This window comes from Microtus oregoni, unplaced genomic scaffold (assembly GCF_018167655.1).
Source record: "Microtus oregoni isolate MIOR12 unplaced genomic scaffold, Mior012 000099F_ref0000060, whole genome shotgun sequence".
Classification (NCBI taxonomy): domain Eukaryota; kingdom Metazoa; phylum Chordata; class Mammalia; order Rodentia; family Cricetidae; genus Microtus; species Microtus oregoni.
Window position 1 is genome coordinate 481572 of NW_024544712.1, and position 21733 is coordinate 503304.

Genomic DNA, 21733 nt, shown 5'->3' on the forward strand with positions numbered 1-21733 from the left:
CTGAGCAAATATATAGCAAGGACTTAAAGTACTAATTAAAATCTACCCATAAGCCGGGCGGTGGTGGCACACGCCTTTAATCCCAGCATTTGGGAGGCAGGGGCAGGCGGATCTCTGTGAGTTCAAGGCCAGCCTGGTCTACAAGAGCTAGTTCCAGGACAGGAACCAAAAACTACGGAGAAACCCTGTCTTGAAAAATCCAAAAAAAAAAAAATCTACCCATAAAGTAAATACCAGACCCAAACAAGTTCATATAATAACCTCCTGTTCGTCAATTTTCCTGCAATGACAGAATTTTTATTCTTCCAGGCTGAATCCTACTACACTGTATAAATAGCACATTGGTTGGTACCTAAACTGACTCCAGAACTTGACCTGTGGACATAGTTGATGGGAATGTGAACATGCACATTGTCTCCTCTCCTTTGCTTTGATGCGTTCCTATCATCTGTACTGCTGTTTCACTGGGCTGTCGGCTTCCTATTCAGAAAATTGTCCCCTGTGCCAGCATCTTGAAGTGTTTCTCCTGTTTTCTTCATGTTGTTTAGAAGTTTCAGTTTTATGCTAAGACCTTTGGTCCATCTTGATTAAAGTTTTACATAGAATAAGAGTGAGCCAGTTTCATGCTTCTATATGGGGTTACTTAGTTTTCTAAGTACCATTTGTTAAAAAAATGACTCTGGCTTCCAGTGTAATGTTCTTATCACCTCGCCAAGATTTCAAACTTCTGACAATTTGAAGTACACATATGATTCTCTAGTTCCACCCCTTTGCTATACATGCCTGTTTTGTGCCAATACCATGGCTTTGGTTATTAACTACGGCTCTGTAGTATAATTTGAATTTGGGTGTTATGACAACATTAGAAGTACTTTTTCTATTTGGGGTCATTTCTGTTTCCATATGATTTTGAGGATTATTTTCTAATTCTGTAAATAGAAGTTTTGGTATTTTGATGGGGGATTGCATTGAATATGTAGGTGAATTTCATTAGTATGGTAACCTGAACAATATTACCTCGTCCATGAACAGGGAAGACATCTTTTGTCATCTTTCTTTGGGGTGTTATAATTACCATCATAAAGTCCTTTCATCTATTCCAGTGGTTCTCAACCTATGAGTCGTGACCCCTGTGGGGATCGCATATTAGATATCCTGCATATCACATATTTTCATTATGATTTATAACAGCAAAATTACAGTTATGAAGTAGCACTGAAGATAATCTCATGGTTGGGGTCACCACAATATGAGAAAACGAATTAATGGGTCTCAGCATTAGAAAATTTGTGTACCACTGATCAGTTAGATTCATTATTAGGTGTGGTTTTGTTTTGTTTTTGAGGTTATTTTAAGCTAAATTATGTTTTATATTTTTTCTCTACAAGTTAATTTTGCATCAGTATATAGGAAATCTGATTTTTTAAACGCTGATTTTCATATTCTGTCACGTTGCTAAAATTGTTTATCAGATCTGATGGATTCTCTAGAATGTTTCAAGTATGAATCATACCCTTGAAAACAGGGACAACTTGACTTTCCCTTCTATATTTATAGTTCTTTTGTTTCTGTCTCTTGCTTTAGTACTCTGAGGACTCCAAGCAGCTTGTTGAAGAAAAGTGATAATAATAGATCCTACTTCATTCAGTCAGAATGCTTATAATTTAAAAGACCATAACAAATATTTCAAAATGTTGAAAAACTACAGGAGGTATACAACTTTGGAGGCTACTTTGCCATTTTCTTATTTTAAATGAAAGGTTGTTGTTTAAAACAAATCAGAGAAACAAATTAAAAAACACGGCTTTGCACACAGTAGGAAATGCTTTACCAGTGAGGTACATTTCCATCTGGTTTCCATTCTCTTAAGAGTTTTTTTCAAAAGTGTGTGTATGTGTGTGTCTTTGTCTGTCTGTATGAGTATATGTCATGTGTTTGCAGATCCTGTGGTGGAGGCCAGAAGAGGGCATCATCTCCTGGAGCTGGAGTTACAGGTGGTTGTGAGCTACCTGATGTAGGTGCTAGGAACAGAACTTGGGTCCTCTGGAAGAGCCACCAACATTCTTAACCACTGAGCCATCTCTTCAGCCCCAAATTTATTATTTTCTCAAAAGATTAAACATGTATATATCAGATGACTCATTCATTTCACTCCTAGCTATCACTCCAAGAGCACTGAAAAGATATGCCCACAGAAAGACTTGACTATTAATGGAAGTATTAATCATAATAGCCAAAAAGCTCAAAGAACCTAATAATCTGTCAACTGGTAAGTGGATAAACGTACTGAGGTATGTCCATCAATAAAAATTATGTAGCAATTAAGTCAAACTACTTATAAGAGGCCATGTCATGAACAAACCTTAAAACAATTATATTGAGGGGCTGGTCAATTAAAGAATGTATGCATGCGAGGACCTGAGTTCAACCTCCAGCACTTCAAATAATTATTATGCTAAATGTTCATGAAAAAAGCTGAAGAGTCATAAGTAGATGGAAAAATTTGTGGACTATAAAAATTAATTATAAAGATGGCATTCTTGCTGTGTGCTGGTGGTGCACACCTTTAATCCCAGCACCCAGGAGGTAGAGGCAGGCGGATCTCTATGAGTTTGATCCAGCCTGGTCTACATAGTGAGTTCCAGGACAGCCAGGGCTACACAGAGAAATCCTGTCTCAAAAGAAAAAAAAAAAAAATATATATATATATATATATATATATATATATAGTCATTCTCCCCAGTGTTCTACCAACTCAGTTGGTCCCAACTTTTTACATTTTTCTGAATCACACTGAACTTGAAAGTTTGGAATCAGAACAAATTTGTTCATGTTACTTAAAATTAAAAGTAGAAGTGATGTGCCCGCAATGATGGCACATAGCTTTTCCCAGCAACTGGGAGGCACAGGCAGGCCAATCTTCAAGTTTGAGATTAGTCCTATCTACAGTTTGAGATCTAGGACAGCCAGGGATACTCAGAGAAACCCTGTCTCAACAAAAAGTAGAAGTGGTGTAAAAGAAAGGACTATCAATTATTTAAGTTAATATGTTATTGACTTGGCAAATAAACATAAAATTAATAGGCTAGTAAGAAATCTTTATATATATATATGTTTGAGAATTTAGAATCTTAAAAAAGTTTCATCAATAAAAAAAACTGTGCTATGTACTAATGCTGAGTGCTTTTACATGCATGTGAGCTTCCAAAGTATGTATTCTTTGTCACTATATTCTATACAAATGAAAGTCCTAGCAATGTGTCTATAATATCACAGGAATTTACTATATATGAATAAATTATAGTTTCCTATATAAGCTATAGTAGAATATATAATACCGGTGTGCATTATGTATAGTTATATTATAGTAAAGATGTTGTCTTGTCACTGAAAACAAAAAAGTACCTTGGGAAATAAAATCATGATATAGGCTTTATTTTTTATTTTATCTATTTTTATTTTATTTTCTGTGTATGAGTATTTTTGCCTGCATTTATGTCTGTTCACTACATGCATGCAGTGCCCACAAAGGTCAAAAGAAGGCACTGAATCATTTGCAACTGGAAGTACAGATGGTTGTTAGCCACCATGTGGGTGCTGGGAACCAAACCAAGTCCTCCACAAGAGCAATAAGGGCTCTTTACCACTGAGCCAACTCTCTAACCTCCATGATACGGTTTTGCCAGAGAAAATCTTCAGTGGAATAATAAGGTTTGGAAAATAGCACATGATGAACAACCTTAAATATTGGTAAATTTAATAAATAATTATTATTATTTTCTGCTATCCTGTTTCTGATCCTTGCACTCCATTGATTTATTAGTCCCTACACTGTATCTCTTAATTTATTCAACACTAGTTGAATAGCAACAGTGATTCAAAAATGAAGGTTAGCCTATGCTGACAGTGATTTATTTGTCCAGCAAATATTTATTGAGCACCTATGATGCTGTACTTTATACTAAGGCTAGAGAGAGATTTGAGATTAGCACTGCAGTATGAGTCAACCAAGCAAAAGCTCTAATCTCTAATAGAGGAAGTTAATTCTTCCTCTGTGGAGGCCTCTGTGATTCTCCAGGTGCATTTAGTCGGCACTGAGAACAATCTGCAGGATCACACCCTTTCTATGAACTCGCCTCTCTCACACTTGACTCCTTCAGGTCATTTTTCTTTTCTAAAATTCAAGATATATGTAATTCAAAGAATTCTACTTTGGATGCTTTCTTTTGGTTAAGGATTTGTTGTTGATTGTTTTGCTTTTTGTTTGTCATTTGTTTTAGCATGATCTGTTGATACATTATTCTTCCAATAAATGTTTGTGAATGCCCACTCTATGCCAAGCACCTAACGTTCATAATAATTGAAGAATTATAAACCAAGATCATCAAGAGCACACAAGGCCCTAGACCTCCTGGTAACTCACATAGGCACTTAAATAAATTGTCTTTTAGAAAATCAGTAAAGCACTTGAACCTCATTCTGCTAATCACACAGTCTGTAATTTTAAATGTCTTTTATTTATACTTTTCATGTCATAGCTTGATGGTAACATTTGAAATCTCCCAGTATAAATGAACTTGTTGTTCCTTTTCTTCCTTTTTTCTTTTCATTTGCCAACAAAGTAGAATAAAAGGCTTAAAAATAGAAGCTTAAATAAAGCTAAATCAAGAAATTATAAAAATAGCCTTCAAGACAAAAAAGTATTAGTAAAAAGAACACTATGAAAGGTACAAGCTATGAATTATGTCGTAAATTATATAGTATCAGAAAGTATAAAATAGGTTATAAAGTATGAATACAATTTCCCAAGTGAACAAAGCGTGAGCAGGAAAGAGGGTAGGAAGTGCTCTAGGCAAAGGGAAGTTTGTGGGGTGTAGAGTCCCCGCCTACATATCCTGAGTTGCTAAACGAAGTCACAGGATTTGTTGTCTTTCCTGCCACTCCAGAATCATTGTGAAATTCAAAGGAATACTATTGTGAACTTGAAGAAAAAATATTGTTGGTCAGGATGTTTATACCGTTTGTTCATTTTGATTTGTTTTTTTTTTCCCCTATAGGACAGTAGCTCAGAGAGGTTTCTAGATTCCATGCCAGATTGTGGCTGTAGTAATTGGACTAGAGTCCCCAGGAATACATCCCATGTGTTGTTCCAGCCACCCCTTGCTTTAAAGCAACTTTCCAAAGTCTTGCACTACTTTAGAAGTTACGCTTGTTCATTGTCATGTGGGCCTTCACGGAACTAAGTACGTATTATACAGATATATTTGCAGGTCTGTCTCTACATTCTCAGTATCTATAAGACACTGTATCTATAAGACACATTCAGTTTGTGGACAATCAATTTAAACACTCATGAATAGGTACCTAATTTGTAGATTTCCTATTTATTTATTACTTTGGTTTTATCGAGACCAGGTTTCTCCATGTAGCCCTGGCTGTCCTGGAGCTTGCATTGTAATCTGGCCTGGCCTCCAGCTCAGAAATCCACCTGCCTCTGCACCCTGAATACTGGGATTAAAGGTGTGCACCACCACCACCACCCCCGCCCTACAGATCCTAGCTTTAAAAATGGTACCATGACATCCAGTTATCTTCACAAGCCAGAGTTCGTAAGTCTGTGGCCAAGGGTTGGAAGTAACCAAAGCATTTGCCTAACATACATGTAGTCCTGGATTCCATCCCTAGCACTGTGCCAAAAAATTCCTATGACCAGACCTTGTGGAGTTATACACTGATAGTGCTTAGCTTCATCCCCAAACAACTTCATTTCCATTGATACATTGTTTAGTCCCTTCAGTCACCTCTCAACTGATATGCATGTCATTATCACTCTCCTACTAACAATCCTTAAATGTCTTCCTACAATTTGGGGACAAAAAATGCGCATTTTATAATCTTATTTGGAGACTCTGATGTGGCCTACTTTATAATTTTACCCACTATCATTCAGCAATATCAAGCCAGGAGCATCTTGCCAAATCATGCCTCCATAATACACTTTGCTAGAAGATCTTCGAGCATCCTATTCCTAGCTTGTGTCTCGATAACTAGTCAATTCTCTTGAAACTCTTCTCCTACTGAGTTTTTCACGGTGACTTCTTTGACCACCGGGACTCTTCCGTGTTCTCATAGAACCCTGTGTAGTTTTTTTTTTGTAACACACTGTACTGTCAGTGCTGTTCATGCCTATCTCCTCTACCACTCAGATTTGAAATAATTATAATTATAAATTAGCCCAGAGTTTGGTTCCTGATAAGTTTGTGGGGTTTTTGTGTGTGCATGTTTGTGTGTTTGTTTTATAGTTTGGGGAATTGATTCCAGAGCCTTGTGTATACCAGGCAAGCTCTTTATTACTGAGCTACATCTCCAGTCCTTGGTGGTGTTGTTTTTGATAGTGTCTTGCTATGAAGCCTAGGCTATCCTGGAACTCTAGCCTTCTGCCTTTTTCTCCTAAATAATAGGATTACAGGTGTGAGCTAAAATGCTTGCCACCATTTTAGGTTCTTAATAAGCGTATGTGACATAAATGGCAATTGTGATCAAATAATGATGTTTTTGTGTCTAGATACATGGTTCAGTGGCCTGGTGGCCGAATCCTGCATCGCCATGAACTTGACACCTTCCTTGCACAGGCTGTGTCTACCCAGCTTTATGAACCAGAACAGCTTCAAGAACTCAAGGTGATTTATTCCACCTTCATTTAATTTTTTCTGCTGTTTAGGTTTTTCTTTCTTTTTTTTTTTGAAACAGGGTCTCAGGGTGGGCCTAAACTCTCTATGTAAGTTAAGATGACCTTATGATCTTACACTCCTGATCCTTTTGCTTCTACTTCCCAAGTGCTGAGATTATAGGTGTGTGCCTTTTCTTTCAAAAGCTCAATCTTCAACTTTACATCTTTTCTTTTGGAGCTAGGGAAAAGAATAATTCTATAGGTAAATGTTATATTTCCCTTAGCCAAATAGATACTTCTATTAATAAAACCAAGAGATGCTGCTATATTACCCCACCCATAATGATGAATGAGAAGACACAGAAAAGATAGAGATTTTGCAGGGTTTGGAAACCATGGTAAGGTTTCTGTCACTTAGAAGGTATGTTGCAGGGACTTACCTTAGTGTCAATGAGTAAATGTCTACTTCCTACTACTTAATTTGTATTTATTTGTTTATTTAGTGTGTGAGTATAGGCATGCATATACTACAGTATACAGGTAGGGGGTCACATGACAGCTCTCAGTAGTCTGTCCTCTCCTGCCACCTTGAAAGATCCAGGGGTCAAATTCATGTGATCAGTCTTGTGTTCAAGTTCCTCTACCTACTGAACCATCTCATTACTGGTGCCTCCCCAGTACCAAGAACTGAAAGCAATAGAAGATAGTAGTATATAGTAGGTCGACCCAATATAGGTTGCCTTGTACTTCAGTCTTAGCATTAGTACCTCCTGTCTGTGTGATACTGTCTAGGTTACTTAAGTTTCTGACCTTCTCTCTCTCTCTTTTTTTTTAACTCATGGAACTGTAAGGATAATGTGTAAAAGAATGTATGTAAAACAGAACAGTCTCTTGTATAATTGTATATTTTAAATATTCCATGCTCCAGTGCTGGAGAGATGGCTCAGACATTAGGAGCACTGGCTGCTCTTCTAGAGGTCCTGAATTCAATTCCCTGCAACCATATAGTGGCTCACCACATCTCTAGTGGGATCTTCTGCCCTCTTCTGGCATAAAGTAGTACATGCAGATAGAGCATAAAATAAATTTATAAAGCCTGGTTTCTTGGGAAGAAGTGGGAATTTGGATTGGTATTTTTTAAAGTAATAAAATAAAATAATAATTTAAGAAAATAAATCTATAAATAGATAGATAAACTATACAACATAAATACTAGTTATTGACACAATTCCCCTGGTTTTAGTAGCTATGTTTCTTTGAGGCTGTGTTTATTACTTTTCTCACTGGTATGACAGTCAACTTATTGAGGGAAACATTTGTTTTAGCTCAGTTTGAGGGTATAGTCTGTCATGGCCGTGAAGTCAGGGTAGCAGGAGCCTGAAGAGTTGGTCACATTGTATGCACACTGAGAGATGATTTGATGTTCAACTTGTTTTCTCCCTTTTAATCACTCCAGTACCCCAGGCCTAGGATAAAGTTGATCAAATCCAATAAGACTTATGAAATTAACCAGATATGGTAGCATGCACCTATTATAGTTCTAGCTTCTCCTCTAGCTGAGTAGGGAGGGGAGTATCCTAGTTTACAAAATATATGCATTGTGATAAGTGATCGACACCAACTTGGGACAGGAAAGGATTTATTCCGGCTTATACTTATAATACATCACTAAAAAAAATTTTTTTAAATTAAAAAAAATAATACATCACTGAGGGAAGCCAGGGTGGAACTCAAGGCAGGAACCTGGAGGCAGCTGCTGAAGCAGAGGCTAGGGAATGCTACTTACTGGCTTGTGCTCATGGCTTGCTTATACATCAATCATTAATCAAGGAAATGCCCTAAGACTCCCCTACAGGCCAATCTGATGAAGACAATTTCTTAATTGAAGATCCTTCTTCTCAGATTGTAGAAGGAGCAGCGGGCTGTGTTCCTGCCACCCGGCTCCCGGCCACCTGGCTAGCTTATGCCCCAAAATAACAACACACAAGTTCTATTCATTTAAACACTGCTTGGCCCGTTAGCTCTAGCCTCTTACTGGCTAATTCTCACATCTTAATTAACCCATTTCTATTAATGTGTGTAGCACCACAAGGTGGTGACTTACCAGGAAGATTCTAGCCTATGTCAATCTTGGGTCAGAGCTTCATTGCGTCTGACCCACTTCCCTTCTTCCCAGAATTCTGTTCTGTCTATTCCACCCACCTAAGGGCTGACCTATCAAATGGGCCAAGGCAGTTTCTTTATTAACCAATGAAATTAACTCCTCCATCATTTTCCCTTTTTCTGTTTAAACAAGAAAGAAAGGCTTTAACTTTAGCATAGTAAAATCACATGTAACAAAACAGTTATCAAGCAAGAATTACAATTACAATATTTATATTTACTTTATCTTTTATCATAACTAAGGAAAACAATAACTATCTATCTATTCTTCAACTCCATCAAAGACTCCAGAAGGATATAATATTACCTAAGTAAACAAGAAGTAAGAAACTTCCAAAACTCTAGAAGTGACAGAGATATCTCACTGCCTGGACAGTCACCCAAAGTTCTTTTGTACCGCTGGGGCATCCATCTTCGGCCTTCAGGACCATAGTATCCAGAGACATTTCCATGAAGCAGGAAAATTCAAAGTCAGTTCAGTCACTATCTGCTGTGTCCTGCAGAATGTCTTGCAGACTGTTTCATAAGTCAGGAACCCCGAAAGACCATCTCACCTTTAGGCAAATTCAGCAGTCCTCTTTCTGCAGGTTCTTTGTGTCCAGTTCATGCATCAGTCCAGGCAAGAGCAGTTTCTTGCCCAAATGGCTAACCAACTCCATAAGGAGCCTTTTCAATGCCCATCTTCCTTTTGAAGTAGATTGGTGCTGCCAGGAGCAGACATGTCTCATTGTCATGAAAAGCCCTAAGTTATTAAAACATTTAATGTCATATTCTGTAGTCTTTGAAAGATATGAAGAATGCCTAATCTAAAAGATATCTATGCACATCTAGAAAATCTAACATGACTACAAGCTTGACTATTATAGATGATTATCTATTAACAACCTATATACATTACCTTTTTAAATGAACTACATAATCACAATACCTTAATCAAGATCAGAAATACATATACATATAACAAAATTGACCTTAAACTTGTATCAATAAACCAAGATTCATACCAAAGCAAATTATTCATATCTATATCATATCCCCCTTTAAATATAAAAGAACATTTATAAACAATATTTGGGAATATGGGCACAGTTATTTCTCTCCAAACTGCTTCGTGCTGAATGGGGGCGCTGTTGTTCAGGTCTTTCATGGTATAACCTGTCTGCTAGGTTCATCTCAGTTGGCACTTGAATGAAGTAATTTTCTGAAGGTATTCACAGCAACCTTTCAGGAGGCCGTGGTCTATCATACCATATTGGGATAGAAGCAATCCACAGGTCTCATCCTCTGTGAAAACAAAAAAAAGAAACTTCTTTCCAAAGCATCATGTCCTTACATCCAAATTTTGAAATCAATGTATTTTCAAAGTATCTATCATAGATTAGTTCAGCAGCATTTATAAACAAATATCTTTTAGCAGCTGTTGCTCTTTCCTCAGCATTCAAACAATTCAAAGAGAGCATAATAGCATACAGTATCAAGATTCTCTGTGTATTTTCCATCTTTGTGTGGCTTTATTTTAACCTCTATTTCATTTATTTTTACTTTTATTATTTTTTTGAGACAGGTTCTCTGTATGTCTTTGTCCTGGAATAACTCTGTAGAACAGGCTGTCCTTGAACTCTCAGGGATCTGTCTGTCTCTGCCTCCCAGGCATTGGGATTAAAGGTGTGTCCTGCCACACCTTGAAGTCACAGAGGTCAATCTACCTCTGCCTCCCAAGTGTTGGGATTAAAGGTGTGTACCACCACACCCAACTACTCCCTTTTTTTCTTTACTTTAAGAACTTCAACTTTTTTTATTTTTCAAGCCTGCATATATTTTTAAATACACTGTAAACCATTTAGAGTCTTTTTCATCTTTGAATCTCTCTTTACTGTATATCTCTCTTTTTTTGACCACATGAGTCTTTAAGGAGAGGATTAAAGCCCTGGCTTTGGCAGCTAGATCCAGCCCATTCCTTAGCTTTCCAGCCTCATGGCGGAGGTACCAGTTGTAGCCATGTTTATTGCCACAAGTCTATGGCGTTTCAAGGTCCCTGCCAGCAAGCAAGCTGCAACAGTATGTCCACAGACAACACTCAAATCCTCTCTCTGTAGCCGGCCCTCCTGCCTCAAACAGTCAGAGTTTGCCCTGACAGGACAGCTCAGAATGCCAGCATTTTAAAGCAGCTTTTTCCCTGCTACGGCTGAAAACCGAAAAGCATCCATTCAGCTTTTCATCAACACTCTTAAAAGAGCTGCACGGTTTTGCAGCTAAAGCTGAGTCAGGAAGTCTCTCTTAAAAGAGAGCGCTTGCTTGCCTCTAGGAAGCAGAGTAGACCCAAGAAATTGCTGCTACCAATAAAACATGCTTTATTCTTTCCCAAGCTTTCTCAGGCTTTCTGTGGATTCAGTCATCCACGTCTGGGCACCATTTGTAGAAGGAGCAGCAGGTTGTGTTCCTGCCGCCTGGCTCCCAGCCACCTGGCTAGCTTATGCCCCCAAATAACAACACACAAGTTCTATTCATTTAAACACTGCTTGGCCCGTTAGCTCTAGCCTCTTACTGGCTAACTCTCACATCTTGATTAACCCATTTCTATTAATGTGTGTAGCACCACGAGGTGTTGACTTACCAGGAAGATTCTAGCCTATGTCCATCTTGGGTTGGAGCTTCATCGCGTCTGACCCATTTCCCTTCTTCCCAGAATTCTGTTCTGTCTATTCCACCCACCTAAGGGCTGGCCTATCAAATGGACCAAGGCAGTTTATTAACCAATGAAATTAACTCCTCCATCATCAGATGACTCTAGTGTGTATCAAGCTGACAAAACAAAACAAAAACCTAAGATGGGTGGTGGTGGTGGTGCATGCCTTTAATCCCAGAGTTTAGGGAGGCAAAGACAGGCAGATCTCTGTGAGTTTGAGGCCAGCCTGGTCTACAGAGTAAGTTCCAGGACAGGCTCCAAACTACAGAGAAACCCTGTCTCAGCGGGGGAAAAAAAACCTAACCAGCACAGAGCACAGATAGTTTAGCAGGAAGAAGAGAGAGACACCTTCTGAATGGGGAAAGACAACCTAAGAAGGGTGGTACATGCTTAAAAGCAGGACCAGGCAGTAGGGGCATATGCCTTTAATTCCAGCATTTGGGAGACAGAGCAGGCAGACTTCTGAGTCTGAAGCCAGCCTGGCCTATAAAGCAGATGCCAGAAACCCTGTCTCAAAAAAACACATATTAAAAAAAAGCCGAGGCAAGAAGGTAGAGTTTGAGACCAGCTGGGAGTATGTGGTGATTTCAAACCAAACAATTAAATAGACTTGAAGTCAGGCTGCAGCTCAGTGGTAGTGTACCTGGCTAATAAGCAAAAGGCTTTGGGTTCAATCACAAACACCAGAAAAAAGGAGAGAAAGACTTGCAAAATCATAATGTAAATTAGGTTAGCAACAACCTAAGACAATGAATGATTCTTTTAATAGCAAATATATTTCTGGGTCCTAGAGCAGCTCTTCATGCCAAATCACATCCAGAAGGGGACTTGAAAACACATCAACTTTTCTATCAAGTCATCTGACATGCCAGCCTTAAATAGCCACTACAATTAGTTTTAACTTACTTATTTTTATGTGTATTGATGTTTTGCCTCTATGAATATTTGTGCACTATGTGCATGTGTAGTGCTCACAGAAGTCAGAAGAGATCATTGAGTTCCTTAGAACCAGAGTTACAAATGATTGTGAGCTACCTTGTAGGTGCTGGGAATTGAATCTGGGTCCTCTATAAAATAACAAGTGCCCTTAGCTATGGAGACATCTCTCCAGCTACATACTGTGATCAATTTTTGATGTTATCTTTCTTTGATTTTGCAGGATGGGGGTGTACGGATGATCAAATCTTGCAGTCTTTTTGTATGCTTGTCCTAACCATTTAGAATATTGTTTATAAATTGACAGCTTTTTTTTCATATAAAAAGTAAGTCAACTATACATCAAAAATATTTTTCAAAATTATACCCATTGGCTGGGTATAATGGCACAATCCTATAATGAAGGCATAAGTCACAAAACAGTCCCACACCATGGGTGCCAATCTGTGGTAGGGAGCGGGGCCCCTTGTTTGTCCTGCCCAGCTAGCTTACACCCGAAATAATCACACAGAAACTGTATTAATTGAAACACTGCTTGGTCATTAGCTCTAGCCTCTTATTGGCTAACTCTCACATCTTGACTTAACCCATTTCTAATAATCTGTATATCACCATGAGGTCGTGGCTTACTGGGAAAGATGCAGCATGTCTGACCTGGCGTCTCCGTGGCTGCTCTCTCTCTCTCTCTCTCTATGCTTTCTTCCTTCCAGAATTCAGTTCTGTCTCCCCACCTACCTAAGATTTGCCCTATCAGGCCAAGCAGTTTCTTTATTGATTAACCAATGAAAGCAACACATAAACAGAAGGCCCTCCTGCAACACTATAATCCCAGTATTTAGACAGCAGAGGCTAGAGGGTCACCTATGAGTTCAAGGTCAGGTTGATCTCTACATAGAATATACATACACACCTTTACTCCAAGCACTTGGAAGGCAGAGGCAGGCAGATCTCTGAGTTTGAGGCTAGCCTAGTCTATAGAGTTCCAGGATAGCCAGGACTGTTACACAGAGAAACCCTATCTCCAAAAAGAAACAATGGGCCTGGAGAAATGACTCTAAGCACTTATTTCTCTTTCAGAGAATCTAGATTTGGCTTCTAACACTTACAACTGACAACCATCTATAATTCCATTTCTAGGGAATCCATGGACTTTTTCTAGCTTCCAAGGGCACTTCAAACAAGTGGCACACATGTGTACATACAGGCAAAACACTCATATGCATAAAATAAAAAATAAGCCAGGAAGTGGGGGCACGTCTTTAATCCCAGCACTCAGGGAGGCAGAGGCAGGCTGATCTCTGTGAGTTCAAGGCCAGCCTGGTCTACAAGAGTTAGTTCCAGGACAGACTCCAAAGCTACGGAGAAACCCTGTCTCGAAAAACCAAAAAAATAAAAATTAAATTTTTAAATCTCCAAATGATTCCTCTTAACTATACTTCTTGTCATTCCTCACTAAACAATACAACATGAAATCTGTTCATAATAAAGTAATCTAGAGCTAATTTAGCATATAGAAAGATTGTGTAGGCTATATACAAACATACCATTTTCCATAAGGGACTTGGGCATCCATAGATTGAATTATCTTCAAGGGGTCCTGAAACTAATCTCCCAACAATACTGAGAGACAAGTGTATTTTACTTTCTTTTTTAACTTATCAAAGTGCATATTTCCTTTGTATTAAAAATCTAGTGATTTTTTTATCATATGGATGTATCATTTAATTATTATAATGTTAACTGTTTAGATTATTTCCAGTTTTCCTTAATATATGTGCTGTGATAATGGCATGTTTATGCATAGAGCTTTATTGACATTGTGCACTTCCTTAGAATATAGTCTGTAATCCTGTACAGCAGTTTTAGTGTGCCTATATTTTGACTGTAACCTGTCACATGAGACGAGGTATCTAATCTTCCAATTTTGATATCATGTTGGCACTCAAAATTGCTTCAGATTTTGGAACATTTTGCTTCTGAAATGGAACTTGCTATGTTACCTAGGCTGAACTCCAACTCCTAGGTTCAGATGATCCTATTCCCTCAGCCTTTTGATTTGCTGGGACTATAGCTGAGCTCTACCCTGTGGCAGAAGAGGTTCTTGTTTGTTTGGTTGGTTGGTTGGTTGGTTGGTTGGTTTAAAAAAAAGATCCGTGGCCTTGGCCCAGGCTGACCTTGAACTTGCAGCAGCCCTCCTGCCCCAGCCTCCTAAGTCTGTGCACCATCACCTCGCTAGAACTGATTCTTAAATGTAGACTCTCTGCGTTGGCAAATGTGAACATCTTCATAGTTCTTGATATATATTACTTAGTTGCAATGTATGTTCCTCAAAATTTATATGATTTCCCATTTATTTCATTGCACTATCATCAGCAATGAATATTCTTTTGGTTTTAACTTTTTGAAATTTTCAACTTTGATGGGCAACATAGTTAGTATCCTCTAAACCAGAGGTTCTCAACCTGTGGGTTGTGACCCCTTTTGGGGACACATATCAGATGCCCTGCATATAAGATATTTACATTTCAATTCATAATAGTAACTGTAATTTTGTTATAGTTATGAAGTATCAATGAAATAAATTTATAGTTGGAGGTCACCACACATGGGGAACTTTAAAGGGTCACGGCGCTAGGAAGGTTGAGAATCACTGTTCAAATTATTTCAAGGAAGGGTGGACATAAAAGCTACTTATGCACTGAAATGATTCCTGAAAGGAAACTGAGGCAGGAGGATTACTGTGACTGTGAGCCAGCCTGAGCTCCAGAGTAAGATCATTTTTTACTTTTTTATATTTATTTTATTTAAAATAGATAAACAATTAAATAAATTATTATTGAACAATAATTTTTTTTTGTTTTTCGAGACAGGGTTTCTCTGTGGCTTTGGAGCCTGTCCTGGAACTAGCTCTTGTAGATCAGGCTGGTCTTGAACTCACAGAGATCCGCCTGCCTCTGCCTCTAGAGTGCTGGGATTAAAGGCGTGCGCCACCACCGCCTGGCCACGATAACTATCTTCCATTTATTTTTATCTACTTGGGAGTACAGTGCAGAGGGGTAGATGTGTGCCATGAAGTGTGTGTGGAGATCAGAGAACTACTTGAACAAGTTAGTTCTCTCCTTCTACCATGTGGGTCCTGGGGATCAAACTCAGTCTTGGCAGCAAGTATGTTTAACCACTGAACCATCCTGGCAGTCCAACATGTTCTAATTTACCTGGAAGAGTTAATATGACATTATAATAAATAAACAGTAACAATAATAAAAATGTTACTAATGATAATCTAGGTTAAGTATCCCTTGTCTGAAATGCACAGAAATGATCAGGCATATTTCAAATTTGAAATTTTTGTAGACTTTTTAATGTTTGTATATACACAATGAGATATCTTAGGATAGGACCCAAATCTTAACTATTACATTATTTATGTTTCACATATACCTTATTGGGGGGGTTCCCTGTGTAACAGTCCTAGTTGTCCTGGAACTAGCTCTTGTAGACCAGGCTGGCCTCGAACTCACAGGGATTCACCTGCCTCTGCCTCCCAAGTGCTGGAATCAAAGGCGCGCCGCCACCACCAGGCCCTCATATATACCTTATAAACATAGCCTGAAGATAATCTTCTTTTCAAAAAGATTTATTTATTTATTTATTATGTATACAGTGTTCTTCCTGCATGGATGCCTACAGGCCAGAAGAGGGCACCAGATCTCACTTTAGAGCCATTATGTGGTTGCTGGAAATTGAACTCAGGACCTCTGAGCCATCCCTCCAGCCCTGAAGATAACCTTATACAATATTTTAGGGCGTCTGCATTTTAACTTCAACCAACCATATGAGGCCATAGATTTTAGATTCTTTTAGACAAAGTTTTTCATTTCTTTTTTCCCCCTCCTATTTCTTAATTCTTTTCTCTGTGATGGTTTCAGATTGAGAAACTGGATGCTCGAGGGATCCAGCTTGCTGCCCTGTTCATGAGTGGGGTCGACACAGCTCTGTTTGCTAATGACGCATGTGGCCAGCCAGTCCCTTGGGAGCACTGCTGCCCCTGGATTTACTTTGATGGCAAGCTGTTCCAGAGCAAGCTCATTAAAGCGGGCCGAGAGCGAGTGTCCCTGATTGAACTCTGCGATGGCCAGGTAGAGTAGACACCCCTGATCTGTCATCAGGATGAATCGTAAGCGTGCAGGGGCAAGGAGCATGCAGGGAGGTCCCCAAAGCCTATAACCTAATACATGTCTATTGCAAAATCATGCATTGGAAAGTTGTTTTTATCCCCAATCTTAAAGTTTTCATGACTTTTTTCTTACTGAGAGTATTTCTTCCCCACATAATTTCCACAAATACTATATGTCCTTCCTGGAACTATTTGAAATTTCATTTTCCCTTATTTAAAAATGCTGCAAGTAACTTTTCTAAGTGATTTTTTTTTTGGTGGGGGAGGGATTATAAATAGAAGAGAGCAGTAAGTAGATGATAGAGTAGGTTTTACAATATAACCTTGGGAAAGGTAGAAAAAGGCAAGGGAAAGGAAACCTTACTCAGTATTTTATCAGCTTAGTGGGGAGTAAGCTGAGGGACTAGAGCAGCAGAGTCAGCAAACTACGCCTCTCCTGCCCCTGTCCTTTGTAAATAACATTTGGTCGGAACATGGCCACATTCATCCCTTTACATTTCTGTGACTTCTGTCGTGCTAGAATGGCGCAGAAGAGTAGTTGCGGCAGACACAGAGAGGCCCACAAAGTCTAAAGTATTGAGTTGCCTACCTTTTCCAGAATTTTACCAACCTCTGGGACTAGGTATATGTGCATACTTATACTTGGTTTTTTTTTTTCTCTTTGGGGGCCTGACACCCAGCTCCCAAATAAATACACGGAGACTTATTCTGACCTATGAATGCCTGGCCTTAGCTTGGCTTGTTTCTAGCTAGCTTTTCTAACTTATATTATCCCATTTCTCTTTAACTACATTTTGGCTCTGGGCTTTTTGCCTTTCTTTATTCATTGTATCTTTCTTTCCTTCTTTCTCTGTGGCTGGCTGCAGTGTTAGGTGGCCGGTCCCTGGAACCCTCCTCGCCTTCTTTTCTCTCTCCTCACTAACCCTTTTTTCAAGCCTAGATTTCTCCTATTTGTTCTGTCTGGCAGCCCCACCTATTTCTCTCTCCTGCCTAGCTGTGAGCTGGTCAGCTCTTTAGTGGATCAAACATGTGTTTTAGATAGGCAAAGTAACACAGCTTCACAGAGTCAAACAAATGTAACATAAAAGAACATAACACATATTTGCAGCATTAAACAAATATTCCACAGCATAAATGAATGCAATACACCTTAAAATAACAGTCTACAACACATACCCTCATCAGAGCAATGGTTGAGTATGGGAGAGGTTAAAAGGCCCTATATGTCTGTTTTTTTCTTTTCTCTGTTACCTGATTTTGTTACCTCCCCCTTATAAAAGAATAACCTAGGCAATCATTGGCCATGCAATCAACCATTTCCTGATGTCCTTATTGTTCTGTTTGTTATCATCCTCATAAATAATGTTCCTCACAAACTACTGGCCAGAACTAATCTTCTGGTACTGTAGAATCTTGTGAAGAGAGGGAACTTTGATACCAAATGAGTCTCCTGAGGCTGGAGTCTAGAAGCACAATGGGAAAAACGTTATGAGAATGTGCCTAGAGTGCTCAGTACTGTGCATAAAATATGGGGCTAGTTCAGAACACTAACAATTCTCTTCTGCGTTTGAAGGCTGACCTGGCAAGCAAGGTGGAAAAGATGAGGCAGAGTATCCTTGAAGGCGTCAACATGAATCATCCACCACCTTCTGCTCTACTTCCGTCACCTACATTTGTGCCTCCCATGATGCCCCCGCTCTACCCTGTTTCTCTTTATTCCAGAGCTATGGGCTCATTTCCACCTCCCCCTCAAGCAAGGAGTCGGGGTTTTGCAGGTCAGTACTTAAGAATGAGGTGTCATCTAATTTATTTCACAATAAACCATTTAGTTCCCTGCCAGCTACAGCCTCAACAGTACAATATATGTCCTACCTTGTTTGAATTCCATCTGTGGTATAATAGTTTGAAATGTAACTCTCCATGTATCCTGGGAAAGAAAGTCCATTGAAATCCAAGACCATTCTCAATGAAGGTGGCTGGTTCTCAGTGATTTGATTCTCATCATCCAAACTCATGCGATCTGGACTGATACAAAACTGATGAGTCACTTACCATTTCATTATTTTGATCGCTATAATTCATATCAACTGGATCTTCACGGTTGCTGTTAGTTCATTCACTCCTTATGGGCAGTTGCAGGAAGGTGTTTGTGGGAAAAGAATTGGAAGTATGTGTCAGTCCTGGAAGACGACAGTAGCTTGAGGTAGCTGTAACCACTCTAGGGGTAGACCTGATACATTGCCTACCCTAGGTCCAAAAGCATGGAAAGTAACTTCATAATCCACACACCCCAAAGAATTACATTTTAATAGAGAAAACAAGTACATACATGTATGTATAAATTATGGCGACTGCCTAATAAGGAATAGACGAGCACGCTTCAGGCAGCTGAAATCTTGGTATATTAAACAACCTGCTTCTGGTGAAAAAGAGTTTTCTGTAGGTGTGGTGTCTGGGATCAAACCCAGGACTTTAAACATTCTGGGCAGGCATTTTACCTCTGAACTACATGCATCCCCAGCTCTGAAGCAGGATCTCTCAGTAGAGGTATTTTAACATGAAATAGCAAGACTCTGTCATCAGGTCAGTGTATCTTTGCGGTTGAACATGTGTATTGTGTGTTGCACCTCTATTTAAAACAATAAAGCTGGAAGCTGAACTTAGTCTTTTAGGGTGACAAAACTCAGCAGTTATATTTAGCTCAAGAGTGGGCTTACATGAACAGTATGGAAGTCAGGCCCCTATGTAGTCAAGTCTTACAGACCAAGAAGCCAACCATTTATCCCTTTAAGCTGACTTAACTGATCTCTGATTTTTGTTCTGTGTGTTGGCTGTGTTGTGTTATTCTAAAAGATGCCTTCATTAAGACCAAGGTCTTGGGAAATTCCTACCATCACCTAAACTACTGATGGATCACAGAAGCCTCCTAATTGTTTCCTGCCTTTCTGAAAGGACATGATAAGATCACTAAGTGCAGCTGGGTGGTGGTGGTTGGATGCCTTTAATCCCAGCACTTGGGAGGCAGAGGCAGGTGAATCTCTGAGTTTGAGGTCATTCTGGTCTATGGAGCAAGTTCCAGGACAGCTAGGGCTACATAGAGAAACCCTGTCTCAAAACAAACACAAACCAACAATGTAGTAAACCCTTAGAATCTCACTTTCTTTTTTCTTCTTCTTTTTGGTTTTTCGAGACAGGGTTTCTCTGTAGCTTTGGAGCCTGTCCTGGAACTAGCTCTTGTAGACCAGGCTGGCCTCGAACTCACAGAGATCTACCTGCCTCTGCCTCTGACTGCTAGGATTAAAGGTGTGCGCCACCACCACCCGGCCAGAATCTCACTTTCATACAAAGGTTGTGATGGTTTTTGGGGTGTTTTTTTTTGTTTGTTTGTTTTGCTTTTTTTGATACAGGGTTTCTCTGTGTAACAGTTCTGGTTATCCAAACTGAATTCACTTTGTAGGCCAGGCTAGCTTTGAACTCATAGAGATCCACCTGCCTCTGCCTCCAGAGTGCTGGGATTAAAGGCCTGCACTACCAGCAGCCAGCATATGATGGTTAGTTTTAAATGTCAACCTAATACAACCTAGAATCAACTGGGAAGAGAGTCTTAATGTGGAACTGTCTAGATTACGTTGACCTATGGGTATGTCTGTGGATAATTGTCTTGGTTACCTTAATTGGCATGGGGAAGATCCAGCCGGAAACTGGCTTGGGGCCCTGGACTGCATAAGAGTAACTCCCTAAGTGCTAACATGCATGAATGCATTCTCTCTGCTCTTGACTTCAGATTGATGTGACTAGCTGCTTGAAGTTCTTGCCATTTTGATTTCTCTGCTATGATGGAACTATGAGCAAAAATGTACTCTTTCCCCCACCGTGGCCTTTTGTCATGCTATTTTATCAGCAACAGAAATGAAACTAGAACAAGGGGCTAAATGTATACAGTGTTCTTAACCTGTGCTTTCTTTCCATGTGCTTACCAGTAGGCCATAGCCTCATGGTGATACACATATTAATAGAAATGGGTTCATTTAAGATGTAAGAGCTAGCTAGGAATATGCCTAGGCTATTGGCTGAATAATGTTGTAACTAGTATAGTTTGTGTGTAATTATTTGGGTCTGGGTGGCTGAGAAACAAACAAGCAGTCCCCTTTTACATCTTGTCTTGAACTGTTCCTGGTTTTTACAACTGTTAGGGTTAGTTTTTGTTGCTTTCCTTGTGGCTGTGGCCAAACACCTAACAGGACAGAGAGATTTTAAGTCATGCTTTAAAGAAATACTGTATATCATGGCAAGGGAGGCATGTGGACTGGTGCTTATCTGTGGAATGCTGTGTTTTCTTTATGTTTGTTGATCTTTGTGAATCGGGAAGCAGAAAACTCAAGCCAGAAATGGACCCAGTTAAAACCCTCAAAGCCTACCCCCCAGTAGTCCCCATTACCCAACTAAGCTCAACCTCCTAAAGGCCCCACAACCTCCCAAAAAGCACTGCCAGCTGTCAAAGGAGAAGGACACTGGAACCTTACCAGTAGGCCAGAGCCTCGTGGTGATACACATATTAATAGACCAATTGTTGAAACATAGGAACCTGTGAGGCATATTTCATATTCAAACTGCCTTACTGCTCTAACCAGACTGACATTAAATGCTGCAATCTTCTTGCGTCTGTCTCCTGAGTGTGAAATATATATATAATTTTTCTTTTTGTTTTTTTCTATTATTTATTTTTTATTGAAAAAAAATTCCGCCTCCTCCCAGCCTCCCATTTCCCTCCCCCTCCTCCCACTCCTCTCCTCCTCCCACTCCTCTCCCCCTCCCCCCACTCCTCTCCTCCTCCCTCTCCAGTCCAAAGAGCAGTCAGGGTTCCCTGCCCTGTAGAAAGTCCAAGGTCCTCCCCCCTCCATCCAGGTCTAGGAAGGTGAGCATCCAAACTGGCTAGGCTCCCACAAAGCCAGAAAATGAAGTAGATCAAAACCCAGTGCCATTGTCCTTGGCTTCTCATCAGCCCTCATTGTTTGCCATATTCAGAGAGTCTGGTTTTATCCCATGCTTTTTCAGTCCCAGTCCAGCTGGCCTTGGTGAGCTCCCAATAGATCAGCCCCAC

At 39.6% G+C, this 21733-nt stretch overlaps 1 protein-coding gene across 1 annotated transcript in view; it reads left to right on the plus strand.

Moving 5' to 3' along the window:
* The window catches only part of LOC121443063 (constitutive coactivator of PPAR-gamma-like protein 2), a 138028-nt gene that overhangs the window by 109228 nt on the left and 7067 nt on the right, over positions 1 to 21733 (plus strand). The window contains 3 exon segments of the mRNA XM_041644750.1: positions 6566 to 6680; positions 16385 to 16594; positions 18206 to 18407. Of these exon segments, the coding sequence (XP_041500684.1) occupies positions 6566 to 6680; positions 16385 to 16594; positions 18206 to 18407 (527 nt within the window).